The sequence below is a fragment of the Mustela nigripes genome, chromosome 2 (genome assembly GCF_022355385.1).
Source record: "Mustela nigripes isolate SB6536 chromosome 2, MUSNIG.SB6536, whole genome shotgun sequence".
Taxonomy (NCBI): Eukaryota; Metazoa; Chordata; class Mammalia; order Carnivora; family Mustelidae; genus Mustela; species Mustela nigripes.
Genome location: NC_081558.1, coordinates 12,737,681 through 12,758,161, shown reverse-complemented (window position 1 = coordinate 12,758,161; position 20,481 = coordinate 12,737,681). Strand labels below are relative to the sequence as shown.

The 20,481-nt window shown below is 50.8% G+C and overlaps 1 protein-coding gene across 9 annotated transcripts in view; it reads left to right on the top strand.

The window, feature by feature from the left end:
- The first annotated feature begins 2,055 nt into the window (after window positions 1-2,055).
- EPS15L1 (epidermal growth factor receptor pathway substrate 15 like 1) overlaps window positions 2,056-20,481 on the top strand; it is a 98,903-nt gene continuing 80,477 nt past the window's right edge. For 7 of the 9 annotated variants that reach the window (XM_059389301.1, XM_059389296.1, XM_059389295.1 and 4 more), the window contains exon 1: window positions 2,056-2,132. In XM_059389301.1, the coding sequence (XP_059245284.1) occupies window positions 2,100-2,132 (33 nt within the window). In that variant the 5' untranslated portion in view covers window positions 2,056-2,099. Of the gene's footprint in view, window positions 2,133-6,831; window positions 6,957-20,481 lie in introns of all 9 variants that reach the window. The other 2 variants (XM_059389298.1, XM_059389299.1) reach the window with 2 other exon arrangements.

Genomic DNA, 20,481 nt, shown 5'->3' with positions numbered 1-20,481 from the left:
ACACCCCCACTCCTATACCCACACATCCTCCATCACTATCAATATCCCACAACATAGTGGTACATTTGTCACAGTTGATGAAGCTGACATACCATTATCTCCCAGAGTCCATAGTTTACATTAGGATTCATTCTTGGTGTTGTATGTTCTATGGAGGAATGAGTTTTTAATCTTATTTAATTGTAATTCAAATTGAAACTTACTTGGCCACACATGATGTGTGGCTGCCATGTTGGACAGTGCAGCTCTGGACTCTGGCAAGACAGGTTACTGAATGGTGGCTCACTGCCCAGTGTGGTGGCTATAGGAGTAGGAGGTAACGCCAGGCTGCTAGCTGGGTGGGACTCACAGCACCAAGCCTCTGTTTCCAGTCAAAAGGATGCAGGAGGGTCTCCGTGGTCATTGCCTCTGTAGGCTCTGACACTAAGGCTGGAAGCTTGTATATAACATTTCACAGACACCCTTACCCATTGGTTTTCCATCATGTTCTGTCAGAAATGGGAAGGCAGGCAGAGAGGAGTAGCCATTTTTTCAGGTTTCCAGTGGCCCCTTAGACAGTGAGAAAAACAGCAGGGACTTGTGCGATGGCAAAACAGTAGTGGCTGCTGAGAGTGGACATCTGGGTTCCGGCTCAGGGCCCAGTGATGATGGATTTTGGGTAACACCTTTTCCCTTTTTGGCCTTTAGCCCTAGAAGGGCTAGCAGTTTCCTACAGTTACTAATCTTTAGGTAACCGTATATTCCTGTTCTGTTTTTGCCATACTTTCATACTCATTCTTCTATATCAAATGTCCTCAGCTGGATATCTAAGAATGACTTGACTTTGCCTTGTGGAACACAGATGGATAAAGCATGCAAGATAGCTAAAAACCTCCATCTCCGCACGTGGACCACCGTTCCGGTTTTCCAGCCGGCCCACTCCTGTCCATCCATCGGTGCTCAGACTACTTGGCCTGCTGCATTGAGAGCTGCCATCATAGGACACAAATCTGATCATGTTCAAAACCCTTTGGTGGCTTCCCCTTACTTTTTTTTACAGGGAACTGAGGGGTGAAGGAGGCATAACCAGACTGAAAACTTGGAGCTCAGACGTCAAAACGGTCCAAGACCAGACCAGATGATACATGGTCTTATCTTGTTGCTCTTGGTTCTGAGGTGACTCATGAGACCAGCAGCAGTTTGACTGCAAAATGGAAGACATGAACAGGAAGCTGTGCCCACCCCTGAAATCACATGGCCTTCTAGCTTGCCTGCCTGGGGCAGGGCTCCTGGCCAGACTCTGTATGTGGCCATCACAGGAGACCAGGTAAAGGAGGCCCACTTGCCCCAAGAAAACCTTGCGCCACTGTGATCAGCTGCCTGGCTGGACCGTTCTTACTCGCCCTGTTAGTGGAAACTGGCCACAGATGAGTGTGTGGACCTAGCCAATGGAAGATAAGACGTCTAAACAAATAAAAGCCCCCTCCAGTACCCGTTCTCCAGCAAACACATCAGCACCTGTTCTGGGCCAGGCGTAGTGTGAGATGTGGAGGTAGGACAGCAAACCATATTACCATCCCTCTTCTCAGAAGGGGACTGGGGGTTCAGAGAAAGTACATAAGTGACTTGTCAAGGTCACCCTGCTAGAAAGTGGCAGTTGGGAAATTATCATAAGCAGACATAAGCACCCGCCAGCCACCGCCCCCCGACAACACGCACCCTATCCTAGAAACAGGGAGCGTTGCTGAGCACGGCGAGGTTGCTGACCCTCTGCGGGGTGGGAAATAACCCTCCACAGGTGTTTGCCAGGAATGATTTGCTGTCATTCCGCCAGGTGCCCGCCAGGAAGGCGGGCCCGGGTGGAAAAGGGGCAGAGAAGCTTGGCGCACACTCGGAGGCACGCCCTCCACCCCGGCCCCGCCCCCTCTCGGCCAGGGCTAGGTGAGCACGGCCCCGCCCTCGACCCCGCCCCTTTAGGTTGAGTTGCGCGTGCGCAGCACTGCCTCAGCCCTGCCCTCGCCCGGACTCCGCTGCGCGCGCACCGCCCCCCCCCCGCACCCGTGCGCACGCGCGGCCCCGCCCCCGTCTCCCCGGCGCTCGGAACCCGAGTCCGCGGGAAGATGGCGGCCCCGCTCATCCCGCTCTCTCAGCAGGTACGGGCCGGCGGGCGGAGGTGCAGCGCCAGGGCGCGGGGCGCGAGGTGGACACTGCGGTGAGGCGGCTGTGCAGGGAGGCCCAGCCGGGCAGCGGCGGCTCGCGCTGAGCGGCCCCCGCGGAGGGCGGGCGAGTGGGCGGGCGGTCCTGAAGGTGACAGGCCGGCCCGGCTCGCGGCCTCCCGCGCCCTGACGACCCTCTGCGGGCGGTGTACAAGCGGGGTCGCTGCTTGTGTCTGCACAGTCCGGAGCCCAGCTACGGCTCCACGCCCGGCCTTCGCCGCCGCTCCCAGGCCGGGCGATGCGCGGTGGCACTGGGCTCTCATTCGGAGAGGTGGGCGAGGGGAGTGATCATTTCTGCCGGTGCGTCGGCCCCGCGAGTCTTTGTTTCCTGCCGGGTCCCAGTCCCCCCGGCGAAGGCAGAGCCCTGCCAGAGCCAGGATCCTTCAGCAGTGCGATCCTGGACTCATCCCTCAATTCCTTGGGAGCTGTTGCCGCCACCCTTGAATCGAGAAAGGGGAGATCGCACGTCTCTGGGTCATGTCTGTGCCCTCAAATACGCCTGGTGGTCTTACTAAGGGGCAGTAACAGTGGCGCCACACATACGTGCAAAAAAGAGCCTTGCGCAGGCAGCCCTGCTTTCTGGGAGGGACGTTCATTCATTTATCCGTCAAATGTGCTTTGGTCCAGGTGCTAGGAGCGCAGCCGTGGCCCAGACAAGGTCGCTGCTCTCTCGGAGGTGACACTCTCATGGGAGCTAGAAACTACCTGTGCCCTGCTAATAACAGCTGCTGTTATTGACTGAATACCTATCTACATTGTACCAAGCACAATATTATAGACGTTTTGTCTGAATTATCTAGCACAGAGTTGGGATTAAGAGTGAGAACACAGGGTCATATCATCTTGTGTTTAGTTCTTGGCTCTATCATTCTTCTTAGTGTCCTTGGGTAAGGCGCTTAGAACTCATTTGGAAAATGGGAATATAAAAAAAAAATTAGGAAAGTGTGAAGATTAAGCATGTGAAAGCACTTAGAACAGTGCCTGGCATATGAGAACACTCTGTGATACTGTAATTACTATCGTCACTTAATTCTCTGGAAGATTGGGACATATGGGAATGTAGACCTCAGCAGTAAGAATGCTAAACCTTAAGAGAGCGGATAGGCAGGTTGGCATGACTGGCCGGCTGTTCCAAGGAGAGAGACATGCATACCTGGTAAATCTTACAAGAACTAGCCAGTTTGTTACACTGTCACTAAATTAAAAGTATTAAAGACCAGTGGTTATTAATTAACATGTTCTTCCAAAGATACAAAAGTGCTGTATAAACTAGGTGCCATGCAGACGTGGGTATTATTGCTAATAGCCAGTTGCTACAGTTTAGGGTGTGTTTGTGTGTGTGTGTGCGGGGGGTGGTGGTGAAACTCACTTAGGCTCACTTAATGAGAAAGTGCTGCTGGGTTTCGGGGGGAATCTTTTTAAAACTTACAAAATTTTGACAGTAGCCCTTATCTGAACTTTGATGATGACATTGGCTAATGTTTATTGAGTGCTTTAGAGTTTTAGTGCTTTCTACCACCTTGGCGCTTAAGCACACAACAAGGAGAGGGGAATTCTTATTTTACTGATGAAGGATTAGCTTTGGAGGAAGGCAGTGGTTTGCCACTGTTAAGGTATGAAAACATAAATCGGGTCGTGTGATTCATCTGCTCAGCACCTTTTTTTTTTTTTTTTTAATTTATTTGACAGAGAGAGATCACAAGTAGGCAGAGAGGCAGACAGAGAGGAGGAAGCAGGCTCCCAGCTGAGCAGAGAGCCTGATGCGGGGCTCGATCCCAGGACTCTGGGATCATGACCTGAGCCAAAGGCAGAGGCTTTAACCAACTGAGCCACCCAGGAGCCCCTGCTCAGCACCTTTTGAAATAAAAATCCCGGTTCCTCCTCAGGAAGCCTTGCTGGTCTGGTGCCTGCCTGCCCTCTCCTGCCTCATGCTTTCCCCGGTACCCACACTACAGCCATACTTGCTGATTTTCTGCTCCTCCCATAGTCCAAACTTTCTCTGTCCTCGGGGTGTCCCTACTGGCTGCTCCTCCTGTTTCTTCCCTTTGTGCTTTGGTACCTGGTTCTTTTGCCTTCTTCAGGTGTTAGCTCAGATGTCATTCCTTCCCAGAGGCCTTTGCTGATCACTTGTCCTACGTGGGGCCCCCTCTTCCATGCCACTGGCAATGTGTCTCCTCCACACACCCCTCAGCACCATTCATGGTCTGCAGATGTCTGTTTCTGCGTGAGACCAGGCACCCAGTCAGAGCAGGTGCAAACTCTTGCTCCTGTGACCAGCACCCTGGAGGCATCAAGTAAACTCATGAAGCAGGAACCAGCGAATTACACCTACCAGTGCCATTTACAGGTGGCTCTTCCCTACGTGCGGGATAGGGCTAGGGGTGGGAGCAAAATTGAAGGAGTTGCAAGAGACTGATAGCCAGGAGCCTGTGACAACTTTAGGTTGCTCACTTCTGTTTTTTGTGTTCATTTCTATGCTTGTTGAAAGAAACCAGGTTTTCTTCCTTTACGTAGTTATGGCAACATTTCACTATATTATTCTTATGTGAAGTTTGGCACCAGGTGTTCCTATGGAGCTAGGTGAGAGGCAGAGCCCTTCCAGGTGTTTTCAGTCTAGCTGAGATCACACGGGTTCACAGATTATTACCGGGAAGCGTGGATATGATTCCAGGATGATATCTGGTTGGGGGCAGTCATGGAGCCCCCAGAGCATGAGGCTGTGTTCTGGTTGGACTGAGGTGTGGGGTGCACTTGGAACATGGATGGCCCATTTAAGGTGAATAAAGCGGTTGCCAGCAGGTTTGCAGAGGGGAGTGGGACAGCATGTTTCCCCTCTGTCTGCAGCACTTTTCAGCATCTTTCCTGATCTGCTCCGTGCTCCCCAGTATCTATGGCACCTCTTTCCCTGTACAGTCTCTTCTGACCCTGAATACAAATCTTGCCCATTTGAAGAGTCAGGAGTCTAGGGTTGATTTTTCCCTCCATTGGTGTCTCAGTGATTTCTGTTTCTCAGAAATTCACCTGTTTCCCTCACCTGCTTTGTACCATGTGGTCTCGTAAGTTATTGGTCACCATGCCATCCTTATCCCCAGTGGCCTATCGTTGGTTGTCCTTGAACCCCACAACACTGGTCATTGTAACCCACCAGCTGGCCTTCACTCTGTCTTCTGTCTTCTTTCTCTCTGTCTCCTTCCATCGTAGGGTCTCCCCACAGAGTGTGCCCTTCCCCCACTGAGACCCTTCTGGAGTCCAGCCTCCTGTTTCTCCCTTACCAGCCCCCTATTCCACCCCTGACGGCTGCCTGCTGGAATTGGCCACCTCCTTACCACATCCACAGGTTCACAGGGCAGGGGCTGTCCCCCTTCCTGCTTAGCCTCTTCCTCATAGTTCATTCTGCACAACCACCCCCCCGCCCCCCCTCCAGAAACCTCCAGCTGCTCCCCATTTCACTCCGCTCCCTATGTCCAGCTTGACTGCTCCTGGTTCAGCATTCCCACGCCCCCTGGGCCTGTCCTCCTGACCTTGCCCGCTTGCTCTCCCACGCTGCCACCATTTCCATGTAAGCCCCTGCTCTGCCCAGTGTTCCCCACCACATCCCTCCACCTCATGCTGTGATCTCCTGCTGCAGCCTGCCCTACCTCCTGCCCACTGGAGGCCACTCTCAGAGGGCTTCCTTGGTGGTGTCCTCCCTCAGTCCCACCTCAATGACAATTCTCCCTCCTGTCCCTTCTGTGGGTCCCTTGTGTGGCCCTTGTCCCAGGAAGCACACGGAAAGCACTGGGCTCATTGATGAAGAGAGTGCCCTGTGCCCAGGGAGTTCCGTCCCCTCCCCCTTGCCACTGGGATCCTCCTCCTTTGTCACCGGCTTCCTCTGCCGGCGCACTTGAGATACATCGTCTTTTTAATGGGTCCCAGGTTCTAAGGTTTTTATTCCCATTTTGCAAACGGGAGACTGAAACCCACAGAGATTTAAGTCACTTGTCGAAGTCCCGTAGTTAGTGGGTTGACCCCACATCCGTCCGCCTGCAGAGCCCTGCTCTTTCCCCTCTTCCAGGCATCCTGCTGGGCGCCTCGCCCAGAACAACACCCGGTGAACGTGTCTGCAGTGAATGTCAAGTGCTTGGAGCACTTGTTTGTCCTTTCGTCCCTTGTTTTTTTCTCTAAAATAATTGCTACTTGCTCTGTCTTACTAGAATGCTAATGGTAGGGGCGCCTGGGTGGCTCAGTTGGTTAAGCGTCTGCCTTCAGCTCAAGTCATGATTCGACGGGCCTGGGATTGAGCCCCACATAAGGTTCCCTGCTCAGCAAAGAGCCTGCTTCTCTCTTCCTCTGCCTGCCGCTCTGCTTACTTGTGCTCTCTCTCTCTCTCTGTCAAATAAATAAAATCTTAAAAAAAAAAAAAGAATGCTAATGTTGATGTGGTATAAGTTGGTGAGTGAGAGTCAGGTTTTAGGGTAAAGACTGGCCCTACCCTGTAAGATCCAGAATTCCCTGGCTCTTTATGTTATTGAGGTGCATTGGTCTGGTTTGTGGACTGAGTAGCTCCCAGTTAAGCAAGAACATGTAAATTTTGCTCCCTCCGCCCCATTTTGAACTTTATTATTATTTTTTAAAGATTTTTATTTATTTTTATTAGAGCACAGAGGGAGAGGGAGAAGCAGACTCCCCGCTGAGCTGAGAGCCCAACGTGGGGCCGGATCCCAGGACCCTGAGATCATGACCTGAGCCGAAGGCAGATGCTTAACCAACTGAGCCATTCAGGTGCCCCAATTTTGAACTTTAAAGCAACTTTCCCATGCCTGGTTCTTCACTTGATCAACTGATCTGGGAAGTGAACTGTCTTTGATCAGACGGTATCCAAGAGCTGAGTGTCTGCTCTCTGGTGCCTCAGGCCCCTTCACGTTATTATGCTGACGGACAGACACGACTGCCACCACCCCAATGAGAGGCATCTCTACAGCCACGCAGAGGGTGCTCTCAGGGTCTCCCCACTCAGACTTCACCTGAGCAGCCAATGTCCTCTTGGCAAACTACTCCACATTCTTCCTCAAAGATGCCTCCCCCACCTCATTATCATTTGAGGTCTGTTCAGGGTGTGTTTTTTCAATGTTAGGGTCCCCAGATGTCCTTTCAGTGCCCTCAGCTGTTCGGTATTTTCTGTCTCTCCGTTTCTCCATGTGCAAATTGGGAGTAACTCTGTATCCCGTATCTGCCTCCTGACAGCGGAGGGTCCACACCCCGTGCACACCGTTCATTCAGCAGACCTGTATTAGGCATCTTCTCTCTCTCCTCCCGGGCAGTGGGATGTAGCAGTGAACCTGAAGACAGCCCCGTCTCATGGAGCCAAGGTTCTCAAGAGTGGGGCACAGATGGAAGGAAATGAGCAGATACGTGGTGTGTCCCAGGGCAAAGTGATCTTGGCGGTGAGAAGTGAAGTGGAGTTTATGGTCCCATATGTGAGGTCGGGGAGGCCTCAGGAGCCATGGACTGAGTAGGAAAGGCATTTTGCATTGCTCACCGTATCCTCCCGGGCCATCCTGGTCAGTCATAGCCTCACTTTATGAAGGGGTTAACTGAGGGCCGGAGGCCTATGATAGGTCACAGCCAGCAAGCTCGCTGACACTGCCTATCTAAAGCAGGCCGGGGGCTCTGTGTTGCCTTGTAGGTTCTGTTTGTTTTATTTTTTAAGTAGGCTCCATGCCCAGCATGGAGCCCAGTGCAGGCTTGAACTCACTTGAGTTCAAGACCTGAGCTGAAATCAAAAGGTGGATGCTTAACTGAGCCACCCAGGCACCCCTTTTGATTTTTTTTTTTTTAACTGCCAAGCATACAATAGTGTGAGATCTCATTTGGTTTTAAACAGTGGTTGTGCCACCTAACCCTGGTCTGATGGAGAGAAGATCACTTGTTTAAATTCTTATTTTACTGTTTTAATCTCCTCTTTCTGGAAAGTCATGGGAGAAACAGAAGTTGCCTTACTGTCTTTATAGGTTCCCCTGCTCGAGTGGGTGTTTGGTGCTTCATGGCTGATGCAGCAATGAGTGAGCCATGCACAGCCACGAGGAGGGTGGCTTGGTCCAGGCCATGGTGGAGGCGCAGGCCCTGGGTGGTCTGAACTGCATGAGGGCTGGATAACTTGCTTCCACTTGGGAGAGGGCTGCGTGGAGAAGGGGCATTTCGGCTGGGATGTGGGAGGCTGGGAAGAGAGGAAGGAATGCTTTCTCAGACAGGCAAAGCAGAATAAACAGAAGCCAAGACACTGGAATTCCAGCTCAAAGGGCCTAAATGTGAGGCCAGGGCTGGGGACTCTGGGGTCCATAGCCTTCTTTTAACTAGGGTGACTTAGGGATTAAAGGAAGAAGGTCGTTTGGTAAATGGGACACAGTTTGTGCCTGGCCTACAGATTGGCCAGAGACAAAAGGGACTGACAGGGTGTCTGCTTGCCTAGAGAGTGGCCGCTGCTGGTGGTGGTGGGAGGGGTAGTGGGAAGGAGACCTGCCTGCTGGGTGGCCCAGAGGGCTGCTCCAGCTTAGAATGCTCTGTCCGTCGTTGTAGGCCCAGCCCTCACGGTCACAAGCTGCTGGAGGGAAGTAGAGGTTGTAGATGACCACAAACAGCCATGTCCTTAGACTTCCGTCTGGCCCTGCCTTCTGGGTGGGATTGCTGTACTCTTGATGGCAGAGCCGATTTACTGATTACATTTCAGATCGGCTGACACAAAGTTATTTCTCCTTTTGTATACATGGGTGGAAAGCTGGGAAGGGTGGTGCCAGGAAGGCTGACCGGCACTGTCTGCAGACTGGAATCTGGCTTCTGCCCCATCCAGTATGTTGCTCACCTGCATCCCTTGCTTCTCAGTTCTGCCTTCCCTGTTTGCTCTGCCCTGCGGCCCCTGGGCCCTTTTTGTTTGTTTGTTTCTTTTTTAAAAGATTTTATTTATTTGAGAGGTGAGCATGCACATGAGGTGAGCATGCACATGAGTAGGGGCAGAGGGAGACAGAGAAGCAAACTCCTTGCTGAGCAGGGAGCCTGATGTGGGATTCGATCCCATCCTCATGACCTACATGAAGGCAGATACTTAACTGTCTGAGGTACCCATGTGCCCCAGCCCCTGGGCCTTTCTTTCAGTTGCTTGCTCAGGTGACATTCCCTCTTGCCTCAGGGCCTTTGCACATGCTTTTTATTGCCCCCTTTCTGGGATGTTCTCCCCCCCGCCCACTTTATTTCTGGGTTAACCTCTACTCCTCTTCATATCTCACCTGGCACATCACTTCCTCGGGTAAAGCCTTCCCTGACAGGTTGGCCCACTTCTCTGTTGTTGCCTGTGGGAATATTCTGTACTTTTCCACATGCTGGTCTGTAATTTTCTGTTGGTGGGATTATTAAATTGATGGTCAGTCTCCCCCACCACATAGAGTAGGTCCACAGAGGCCTGTTTTAATTCATCCTTGTTCCTCAGGTACTCAGTAATCCTCTGTCCTCTGAATGGCAGAATGGTAGGGCCGGTGCACAGTATGTGAGGCAGGGAGGAGCTGTGGCAGGTTCTCGGGGAGTGGAGTGACACGTCCAGATCTGAATGCTTACACAGAGAATGGGCAGAGCCGGGGACTAGCTCAGAGACATTTGTTGTGATGTGGGCATGCAGTGAGAAGGAGCAGCCTGGCCTGAGGTCATTTCCAGAAGAGCAGAAGGGGTTGGTGATCGGAGGAGTGAAGGAGCGTGTGGGATGGTTATTTGTGCAGGGCAGCCTTCTGAGTTTGGAAAGGAGGCAGGTGCGGTCAGTCCAGCCAGCAGGGCAAGCAAGACCAGCCTTCCTGGGCGGTGCCAGGTGGGTGGTTGGGTCGGGTGAGACAAGACCTGTCACCTTGCAGCGGGTCCTCCAGGCCTGGTGGGAGCCCACATTTAGGAGCAGTTGAGAAGTAGCCTAGCTCCTGGGGGCAGCATCAGGTACCGTGCCCTGAGCACCTACCCCATGCTGGTCTGGGACCAAGAAGAAAAAAACTGAGCCCCTGGCCTTCAGATGGCACAGCTGGAGCTGGGCTCCCAGGTACAGATAAGTAGGAGCGCAAGGACAACACCTGGGGGAGGTCGGGTGGCAGCCTGCAGAAGTGGAGTGAATTGCCTCCGCTGGCTTGGAATTGAGAGTGCCAGCAGGGGGACTGGGTCTTCCTGCCTCTTTTCCCTCTTCTGTTCCAGCAGGACTGGAGAAGCAGGTGCTTGCAGCCTTTCAGACTGGCTGCTCAGCACTCCCTCCCGTCCCGTGGGAGCCCCCTTCCCTGACGCTGCTAACCCAGGTGCTGGGGAGAGATTTGGGCTGTAAGTCTTACACAGAAGAAAGGAGGGAGGTTGGACACTCACTTTGTGCCCATTCACCACTGACTTCCCATTAAGAAAGTGTCATTGTCGCTGTCCCTGAGCTCGTTTCTGAACAAGGAAACTGAGGAGGACAGTGCTAAAATCAAAGGTCTCAGGCCTCCCAGGGAACTGGGGAGCTTGGGTCAGACTGCAGTTCCAATGGCCGTGTTCTCTGCTGTGGATACCACACCATGGGCTCCTGGGAGGACAGGAGCAGCTCTGTCCCTGCTGTGTCCCGAGCCCCTGCTGCGGGCAGGCAGTGGCTGCATGCTCCAGAGAGCAGCCAGGAGCAGTCTCTCTAGCTGCCGGTAGTCAATGAGTGGAAATGTTCTGTCTCCTGGGTGGAGAAGCAGGCATCCAGGGCACTGGTGAGGGAGTCCTTGAGGGCCAGCATCCTGACAGCCAGACCCCCACCCTTTTGCAGGGCTCCCCAAGTCTCTTTACTTGTGCTGTGAGGTTTGGAGAGGGCTTCTCTGATTTACTAGTAACAGGAACAAGCATGCCTGTCGAGCCACAGAAAATTGGCTTTTCTTAATCCACAACGGATGTTTTCAGTTTTACGTACCCAGTGGGAAAAGGAAACGATCTTCTTTTGGACTGCTTTTAAAGGGGCAAAGAATAAACAGGGAAAAAAGAGGGAGAGAGAACAGGCCTGTTGAGGGTGAGGTCCTCACGGAGATTGTTAAGCCAGGACTGGGAAGTTTGGGCATGGATTCGCCCTCTAAATTCGCTGGCACCCTAGAAACGGCGCTGTTTGTGGCTGGAGGTGCCCGGACCCGGCAGACTTGGATGGGTGCTGTGAAGAACCTTTCTCCTGTTGGGAGTTTTCTTGATCAAGACCCTGAACGGTCTCTGGGCCTGCAGTATCGGACCCCTGTGTCTACTGGGGACACTTTCTCTGCGGAGAAGAGGACTCTGCAGGGGCGGAGCAGACGCGGTGGTTGCTGAGTGCCTGCGGGTTGGTGCTGTTGTTTCTCACCCACACAGGACCCCAGGGGATCGGCGTTTCCTTACACGCCAAGCTGGTCCTATTGGCATTCGGCCTCTTGACTTAATTTTGCCTTTTAGCCCCTGGGAATTATCCTTTAATTCACAGCTACTAAGCACTTAACCTGCTGTGTGTGCGATTGCCTATTTAAAAGAAAATAAGTAAGACTGCGAACTAGTAAAGGACTGTTGGGAGCGACTCAGCCAACTAGTTGAACACGAAAATGAGTACAATACGTACTGCAGTGTAGCCAACATTTGGTAAAGCATTTTCTCATTTTTTGGCAAAGACCATTTGGTGTGGCGAGCTGTCAGGACTGTGATCTGATGCTTGCCAAACAGGCCCTGATTAGTAGCCTTGCCTGACTTCCCTTCCCAGCCCCCATGATTCTCTGTGAATAAAGCCAGCTCCTCCGGCTCTGTGACAGCAGTAAGAAGGGCAGTAATGGAGACAGTCGCATTTTGGAGTTATAGGCAGTGCTTTACCGGCACCTAAAGTAATCCTCAGGGCCGGCACTGTATTAGTCCCATTCCTTGGCTGGGGAACTTAGGCCGTGGGAGGCATTGTAGCTTGTCTTCACTCTGCTGCTGAGTGGCGGAGCTGTGTCGACCTAAGCATCAGCCTCTCTGTGGCCGTCTCACCCACTCCCTCCTGAGGCTCCATCAAAATCTTACCTATTCTGTAAACAAACAAACAAGGAAATAAGTTTATTAAAAAATAAAAAGTTTATGGAAGGCCTGCTTACGGAGCCAGCATTGTAAGAAGTAGAATAAATGTGAGACTTCTGCCTCACCCCCTACTCCCAGAATTAAAAATATAGGAAGGAGGGGACCCCAGGCATGAGAGTAGCCTTGACAAAATTTGGACATGAAGAAATGTCCCATTTGTAGGTTTGGGGCTATGGGAATGTGGAGGAGAGAGAGAGTCATTTCAGTTGGGGGGAATTTGGGGAGGTTTTTAAAGTTGGGGAGTCAGTTGTGGGGCTGGGAGGTAATTGGTCTTGAGTGGGCACAGCCCCCCCCCGCCCCGCCCATTTCAGGCATAGGGACTGATTTGTGCCCAGACAAGGAGCGTACAGTGCACAGTGTGTAGAGAATCTGCCAGAGCAGGAGGGAGAACAGGGATAGAGCACTGTGTGCTTGCGAGCGTGTGCAAGTGTCTCTGTCCTGGTGAATGCATGTGTGGTGGAGAGGGAAGGAGTAGTGAAATTAGCCCAGCAGGGGCAGGGGATGGCTGTGGGGTACCTCAAGAGCCAGGCTGAGGCTTGGAACGTTGCACTCTTCGCCATACAGTCTTTTCCGAGCAAGGGACTGACCATGTGACTTCTTCTTCCTGCTCCTCTCAGCAGGGCTGCTCTTCTGTATTTCTTCCCTGAGCAGAGCACGAAGCCCCTCCTTGGTAGTGATGAGTGTCTTTTGCTCACCACGGAATCCGGGAGCCTGCTAAGTCCCTGGTGCCTAGAGGACCCAGGCTCTATAGAGCTCTGAGCAGTGGGTGCCGGGAGGCTGCTGAGGCCACCCTCAGAGAACAGGGGAGGGCATGGAGAGCTGCTGACCCGATCGGCCTGGGGATCCCTGAGTCCTGGGCAGCGTGCCCGCATAAGGGATGGCGAAATATTGGGCAGGGGCTCAGCACATGGCAGAGACGTTGGAGCCCCTGGGTGACTGATCTAGGAAAGGAATTTTGGGAAGATTCAGGGCACACTTAGGGCAAGTTGGGGGCACTGTGAGAAATGGTCATTCTCAAGGAAGGCAGTCGGTGCCCTGCTGCTTAGGGGCCCCTGCTGCTGAGTTGTCCCCCTGTGGGTCTGTTCAGGGCCTGGTCTACTGTGCGGAGAAAGGAAGGACAGAATGGCTGGGGGCTGTTCTCTGAGAGGCTGGGAGGAGCGATAGCCGATAGCCGCGGCATTTGTGGGAGATTGGGCTAGAATCTGCACCCTGCTGTGCTCAGGCTGTCTGAGTTCCCTGTTGTCTGACCCTTTCCAGTCCCATCCACCTGCTCTCTGTGTGGCTGCACTCAACCCCGTGCCCCTCCCTACATGCCCATCACCTGGTCCCTCCAGGACCCCGCCCCCTTGGTGTGTCCCCACCAGTGGTGCCTCTCTCCGTCGGTGTTGCAGACCCGTCTGTCCCCAGAGCTTCAGTGCGGGTACTTCTAGGCATGCTTGTCTCATATCCCTTCGGGCAGGCTCAGCTGGGGCTGCGGTGGTGTCTCCGCCCTCACAGGAGTGTGTCTGGGGTGCCGAGTCTCCCCGCCACCCCTGTCTCTTCCTCCCAGCACTTGGCAGCCCTCCGTGTGCATTGTCATGTGTAATAACTTTCTCCTCCAGACTTGGAGCTCTGCACAACTCGGAAGAAACTGCTTGAATGGGAATGAGATTTCCGCCTCCACGTCAGAGAAACACGTTTAAAGGTGAACAGCCCCCTTTCTTTGTGTTTGCGCAAAGTGAGTGGCCTCATTCTCCTGGAGGCTTACTGGCGTCTCCCACTCCGCATAGCTAAATGCATATTCAGGTCACTGGTCATGTGCACATCTGCTCAGGTCGCCGCGGGGATCACGTTCCAGGCTTCTCAGCTGGGTGGGCGCAGACCCTCTTACCTCACTGTGTCCCTCCTTCCTGGCTGGCTGAAACTGTGCTGAAGGGCCCCAAGTCCCTGCCACCCCCCTCTGCCCCAGAGTCCACTGTGCCCATCCCTGACCCCTGGCTCAGGCTCTGGAGGCTTCGGCAGTGCCTCCTGCTGTCTTCGCCTTCATATCCCATGGCACCTTGTACTGTAGTCATGCGCTCACTTGGCCTGCCTGGTCTCCTCGTCTTGAGCCCTAGAGTTCTGTCTCGCACCCTGTTATATCCTGGACTTAACGTGTGTTTGTTGAATGAGTGAATGAATGAATTTCCAAGACCCAAGTGCAGACACTTTTTCAGGAAGTTTTCTGTGAAGAGTAGGTGGGAGGTCAGTAGTTTGAAGTGCAGTGGGCTGGGGGACCTTTCTAGGCATGGGATACATTTTCACATGGGAGCCGGTGGAAGGAGAGGACTAGGAGGAGAATGGGACTGTAAACAGCCAGGATTGGAGGACTGCTCAACCCGTGCCCGTCTCTGGTGGTGGGAATGCTCATCCCTATTTCCCAAATGAGGAAACCGAGGCACAGAGAGGCTGCTCACCTTCCCCAGGGTTGCACAGTACTCTAGTGGTGGGGTGGGACTTTATTTCATTTTATTTTTTTATAAAAGATTTTATTTATCTGAGAGAGAGAGAGTGAGTAAGAGCATGAGAGGGTAGAAGTTCAGAGGGAGAAGCAGACGCCTTGTGGAGCTGGGAGCCCAACGTGGGACTAGATCCCAGAACTCTGGGATCATGACCTGAGCTGAAGGCATTTGCTTAACCAACTGAGCCACCCCAGGCTCCCTGGATGGGACTTGAATCCACATCTATCTGGTGGCATTGTTGACCTCTGTGTGGTTCTGCTTCTCCCTTGGTGCTGGGAGCACCAGGCTAAGAGGTGTGGGTAGAGACCTTCAGGACTCCCTGCAGGTCCTGTCTCCTGCACAAGGTGGCATGTCAGGGTGGGAAGGTTGCCTCAAGTGACCTTGGTTTCTCTTTTATTTCCGTTTCTGGTAGATGGGCCCAAGAGCAGGAGGAGTCTTTTGGGAGGGCTGAAGCTTGAGTCTGCATTCCCTCTAGTAGATCCTGGCCTTGAACTCCCTCTGGCTGTCGTGCTTACCTTGACACTTCACTGTGTGTCTGAACTTTCAGGCATGGTTCTTGCTCTTTGGTTCTCCTTGTAGGTGGAGACTGCAGGCCTTGAGTTCTGAGTGGGTTGGACGGGGGCCATGTGTGCTGTGCTGAATGGCAGTGCACATCTTCACCTAGTCCTTTGTCATGGCAGTCATTTGGGTCCCCAGGGAGAATCATGTGTCTTCAGAGCCCTCTTTTCGTATATGGCTCTTTTCCTTTTCTGTCTTGTTTACAAGAGCAATATGTGCTAATGTAGAACACTGGCGAACTCAGAAAGCCTCGGTGGGGGCAGTGGGGACACACGGGTAGGAATCTGTGTTAGCATGTGGTGTCCGTCCTGCCACATTCAAGTCCATGTGCATATGTAATTGCTGGGGGCTTACCAGCCAGGTCATCACTATCTATGCTGGTTTGGGCCCTTCCTTTGCACTTAGCAAATACCTGATGATCATACCTCGATTGTAAATGTTCTGCTTGTGCTGTTTTGCTGCTGCGTGAGATCCTCGCCCATTTTCAACCTCTTCTGTCACCCATAGTCCTCGCCCTCCAGCAGGATGAACTGATACAATGCTCTTGCCTTTCCCCACCTCCTGCATAGTTGGTTACTTCCTTGGGGTAGACCCCCCCGGGGGAGACCTTACAGTAGCAGAAGGGGGTGTGTATTGTGTGTTAAAGAAGTGCTAGTTTGGGGGCACCTGGGTGGCTCAGTCGGTTAAGCAGCTGCCTTTGGCTCGGGTTATGATCCCAGGATCCTGGGATCGAGCCCCACATGGGGCTCCCTGCTCAGCAGGGAGCCTGCTTCTCCCTCTGCCTGCCATTCCTCCTGCTTGTGCATGCGTGCTCTCTCTCTTTGACAAAAAAGTAAAAACCTTAAAAAGAAAAAGGGTAAAAAAAAGTGCTAGTTTTTATTGTTTGTCAAAAGTATGATGCTGCTAATGACAAAGCTGCTCTTTTTTTTTATCGCTCTTCACACGTGAAGCGGCTTTTATACCGCTAGGATCCTTGCCAGAGCAGAAACGTATCAGATGTTGGTCTTGAATTATGTAAGATTTTACATACACTCAAAAGAGAGGAAAGAGTTTAATGAACTCCCATGTGTGCACTGTCCGTTTACAACAAGTGCCTTTTTTTTTTTCTTTTTTTAAAGTGGCTCCATGCCCAATGTGGGGCTTGAACTCATGCTGTTGAGACTGAGAGTCGTACGCTCTACCAACTGAGCCAGCCGGGCACCCAAACAAACACTGTTTTGCAAATCTCTGTGTTTGTCTACCACCCCTTGACCTCTGCCATGTACATTTTTATTTCTGAGGTTTTTTTGTTTTAAATCTCAGAAATCGAGGTGCCTAGGTGGCTCAGTCGGTTTGGTGTCCCAACTCTTGATTTGGGCTTAGGTTGTGATCTCAGGACTGTGAGGTCAAGCCCTAGGTCAGGTTCCCCATTCAGCAGGGAGTCTGCTTGAGATTCTCTCCCTCCTCCCTTTGCCCCTCTCCCCCAAGAGAAAGCTCTTGCCGCACTCTCTCTCTCAAAATAAATAAATCTTAAAAAAGTAAGTCTCAGAAATCATATCTCAGTTTGCATCTCTGACAAGAAGACCATTTTTCTTTACATACCCATGGTACCATATCAACACCTTACACATTTAATCATTCCTTAGTACTATTCCATTGATACCCAATCCATATTCCACAGTGTCTCTGGAGGTAACCTTGTTATTCGATTGTGAGGTCTCCTGTCTCTCGTACTCTCTTTTTAAAATTTATTTTGAGATAATTACAGATTTACGTTGTTTGAGAATTTAATTTTAGAAATTTAGAAATTTCAATTTACATAGTTGAGAAAAATAATGCAGAGAGCTTGTGTCTTCACTGGGTTTCCTGTAGTGGTAACACTCGGCAAATCTGTAGTTCACCATCACAGCCAAAACTGTGACATCAATGCAGTCAGATGCAGACCAGTTCCATCCCATGCAGGGATCCTTCCTCTTGGCCCTTTTAGCCACTCTCATGCCTTCCTTCACCTCTGGCACCCACTAATCTGTTCATTTCCAGAATTCCAGCATTATAGTGATGTTATATAATAGAGTCATTCAGCACATAACCTGTGGAGATTGGCCTTTTTTACTTAGTATCAATTCTTCTAGGCTGTTGTGCATATTAGTTCATTCCTTGGCATTTTTCATTGCCAAGTGCTATTCCACAGGGTGGGGGGTGGTCACAGTTCATGTAACCAGTCCCCCATGGAAGGACATCGGGTGTGTTTCCGGTCATGCCCAGGACAACTGCTGGGTCTTGTGACAGTTGCAGGCTTAGTTCTCTTTAAGAAACTGCTGAACTGTTCTCCAGAGCTGTACATTTTTACCTCCCCACCGTCAAAGTGCAGGTTATCCAGTTTCTCTGTGTGCTCACTGATATCATTGTTTGTTATTTTCACCATTGTCATGGATGTGGGGCGGCATCTCCCTGTGGTTCTGATTTGCATTTCCCTAATGACTAACGTATGCTGACCATCTTTTCATGGGCTTACTTGCCATCTGTGTGTCCTCTTGGGTGAAATGTCTCTTCATGTCTTTGGCTCATGTCCTCACTTGATCATTTGCCTTTTTTTTTTTTTTTTTTAAATAAGCAAACTCTGCCCATCATGGGGCTTGAACTCACAACCCCAAGACTGAGTCGTGTGCTCTACCACAGAGCCAGCCAGGCACCACCCTGCCCCCCCCCATTGTTTGCTTTTGTGCCATTGAGTTTTGAGAGTTCTTTGTATATTTCAGATACTTTATGTATTTCATATCCTTTCTCAGATCTGTGATTTGCAAATATTTCTGTGACTTGGCTTGTCATCTTCCCAGGGTCTTTGACAGAGCAAACTTTTTTAATTTTGATGAGGTCCAATTTATCAGTTTTTCTTTTTATGAGTCAGTCTTTTGGTATCGAGTCTAAGAACTCCTTCCCCAGCCCTTGTTTCTGAATATTTTATTCTGTTTTTTTTTTTGTTTGTTTGTTTTGTTTTCCCAAAAGTGTTATTCCGTTTAAGTTTTTCCATTTAAGCCTGTGATCCATGTGGAATGAATTTTTGTAGAAAGTGTGAGACTTGGGTTGAGGGTCATTTTCTCCCTCTGGATGTCCGGTTGCTTCACCATAGGCCAGGCAGGCCTCTTTCCTCCTGAATGGCCCTGCACGTCTGTCAGCAGTTGGTTGGGTTCACCCAGTGTATGTCTGTTTCTGGGCTGTCCTTTGTGTTCCGTGGCTGTGTGTGTCTGCCCCTTCATCACCGCCATGCTGCTTATAGTGGGACTTGAAATCAGGTAGACTGATGCCTCCTACTTTATTTTTCTTCTTCCAAATTGTTTTAGCTATTTTGGTTCCTTTGCCTGTCTCTATACATTTTAGAATAGTCTTATATTTATCTACAAAAACTCTTGCTGGAGTTTGGCAGGAATGAAGTGGAACCCGCATGTCAAGGGTGTGCACGGTAACTGTGCAGTATCGCAGCGCCCTCTAGAAAAGCCAGTTGGTCATCTTCCCACACACAGGGCCCAAGATGCTCGTTTCCCCCTCTCCTGACTCTGCCAACCTGATAGCAAATGCTGGTTTTTAGCAAATGTTTAGCAGATGTTTTGCAATTTGGAAATTAAACGTTCCCCCCAATGTTGCTATGTCTTTTCTTTCTGAAATTTTTTTTGCTCATTTATTTTTTACTTTTTTAAAAGATTTTATTTATTTATTTATTTGACAGAGATTACGAGTAGGCGGAGAGGCAGGCAGAGAGAGGAGGAAGCAGGTTCCCCGGGGAGCAGAGAGCCCAGGACTCTGGGATCATGACTTGAGCAGAGGCTTTAAACCACTGAGCCACCCAGGCACCCTCTTTTTGCAGAGGCAGGCGGGGCGGGGGGGGCAGGGGGGGTGGTTGGGTGGGTGGGAAGCAGGCTCCCAGCTGAGCAGAGAGCCCGATGCGTGGCTCAATCCCAGGACCCTGAGATCATGACCTGAGCCGAAGGCAGAGGCTTAACCCACTGAGCCAGCCAGGTGCCCTTGCTTTGCTCATTTTAAAATTAGGATATCTTTTTTCTTGTGGTTTTATAAAAGCTCTCTCTCACGTCACTGTTCTCCTTCTCTCAGCAAGGTTTGCCCTAGCTCAGGTTTAGAAACCTCTGATGGGGCATTTGGAGAGAGCTGTCAGTTCCTGGGAGGTCAGAGAGGCCCCAGTGTTTTCTGATGTTTTTGAGCGCTGCTGAGCTAAATCCCAGTTTCCTCAGCTGCAGAATATGACTGTGCACATAGCCAAGATAATGGCTTTGCAAGCAGTGGGGGCAGCCAACGCTAAGTGGAAGGCAGAAACGTAAGGACTATTAAGTGAGCACTTCTTTGGGCTTTTTTTTTTTTTAATTATTATTATTTAAGTTTTATTTATTTAAGTCATCTCTACACCCAGTGTGGGGCTTGAAGTCACGATCCTGAGGTCGAGAGTTGCACACTCTCGTGACTGAGCCAGCCAGGTGCCCCGTGGGCTGCAAGTTTATATCAGCACCTGGTTTTCCAAGTAGAAACTCAGACCAGGATGTCTTTGAGTGTTACCTGCCTAATTCCTGTAAAACTTGGCAACTTAATTGAAAAATACACCATTTGCATTCCCCTGATGATGAGTGATGTTGAGCATCTTTTCATGTGTCTGTTGGCCATCTGGATGTCTTCTTTGGAGAAATGTCTGTTCATGTCTTCTGCCCATTTTTTAATTGGATTATTTAGTTCTTTGGTGTTGAGTTGTATAAGTTATTTATATATTTTGGATACTAACCTTTTATCAGATATGTCATTTGCAAATATCTTTTCTCATTCAGTGGGTTGTCTTCTAGTTTTGTTGGTTTTTTTCCTTTGCCATCAAAAAGCCTTTTATTTATTTGTTTTCAAAGATCCTTTATTCATTATCTTTATTTTTTTAAGATTTAAATTTTTTTTTTAAAGATTTTATTTATTTGTCAGAGAGAGAGAGCGCACCAGCAGGTAGAGTGGCAGGCAGAGGCAGAGAGAGAAGTAGGCTCCCCCCTGAGCAAGGAACCTGATGTGGGACTCGATCCCAGGACCCTGACATCAGCTTAACCAACTGAGCCACCCAGGCGTCCCTTTTTAAAAGATTTTATTTATTTGAGAGTGAGAGAAAGAGCGTGAGCACAAGTAGGGGGAGAAGCAGGCAGAGGGAGAGGGAGAAGCAA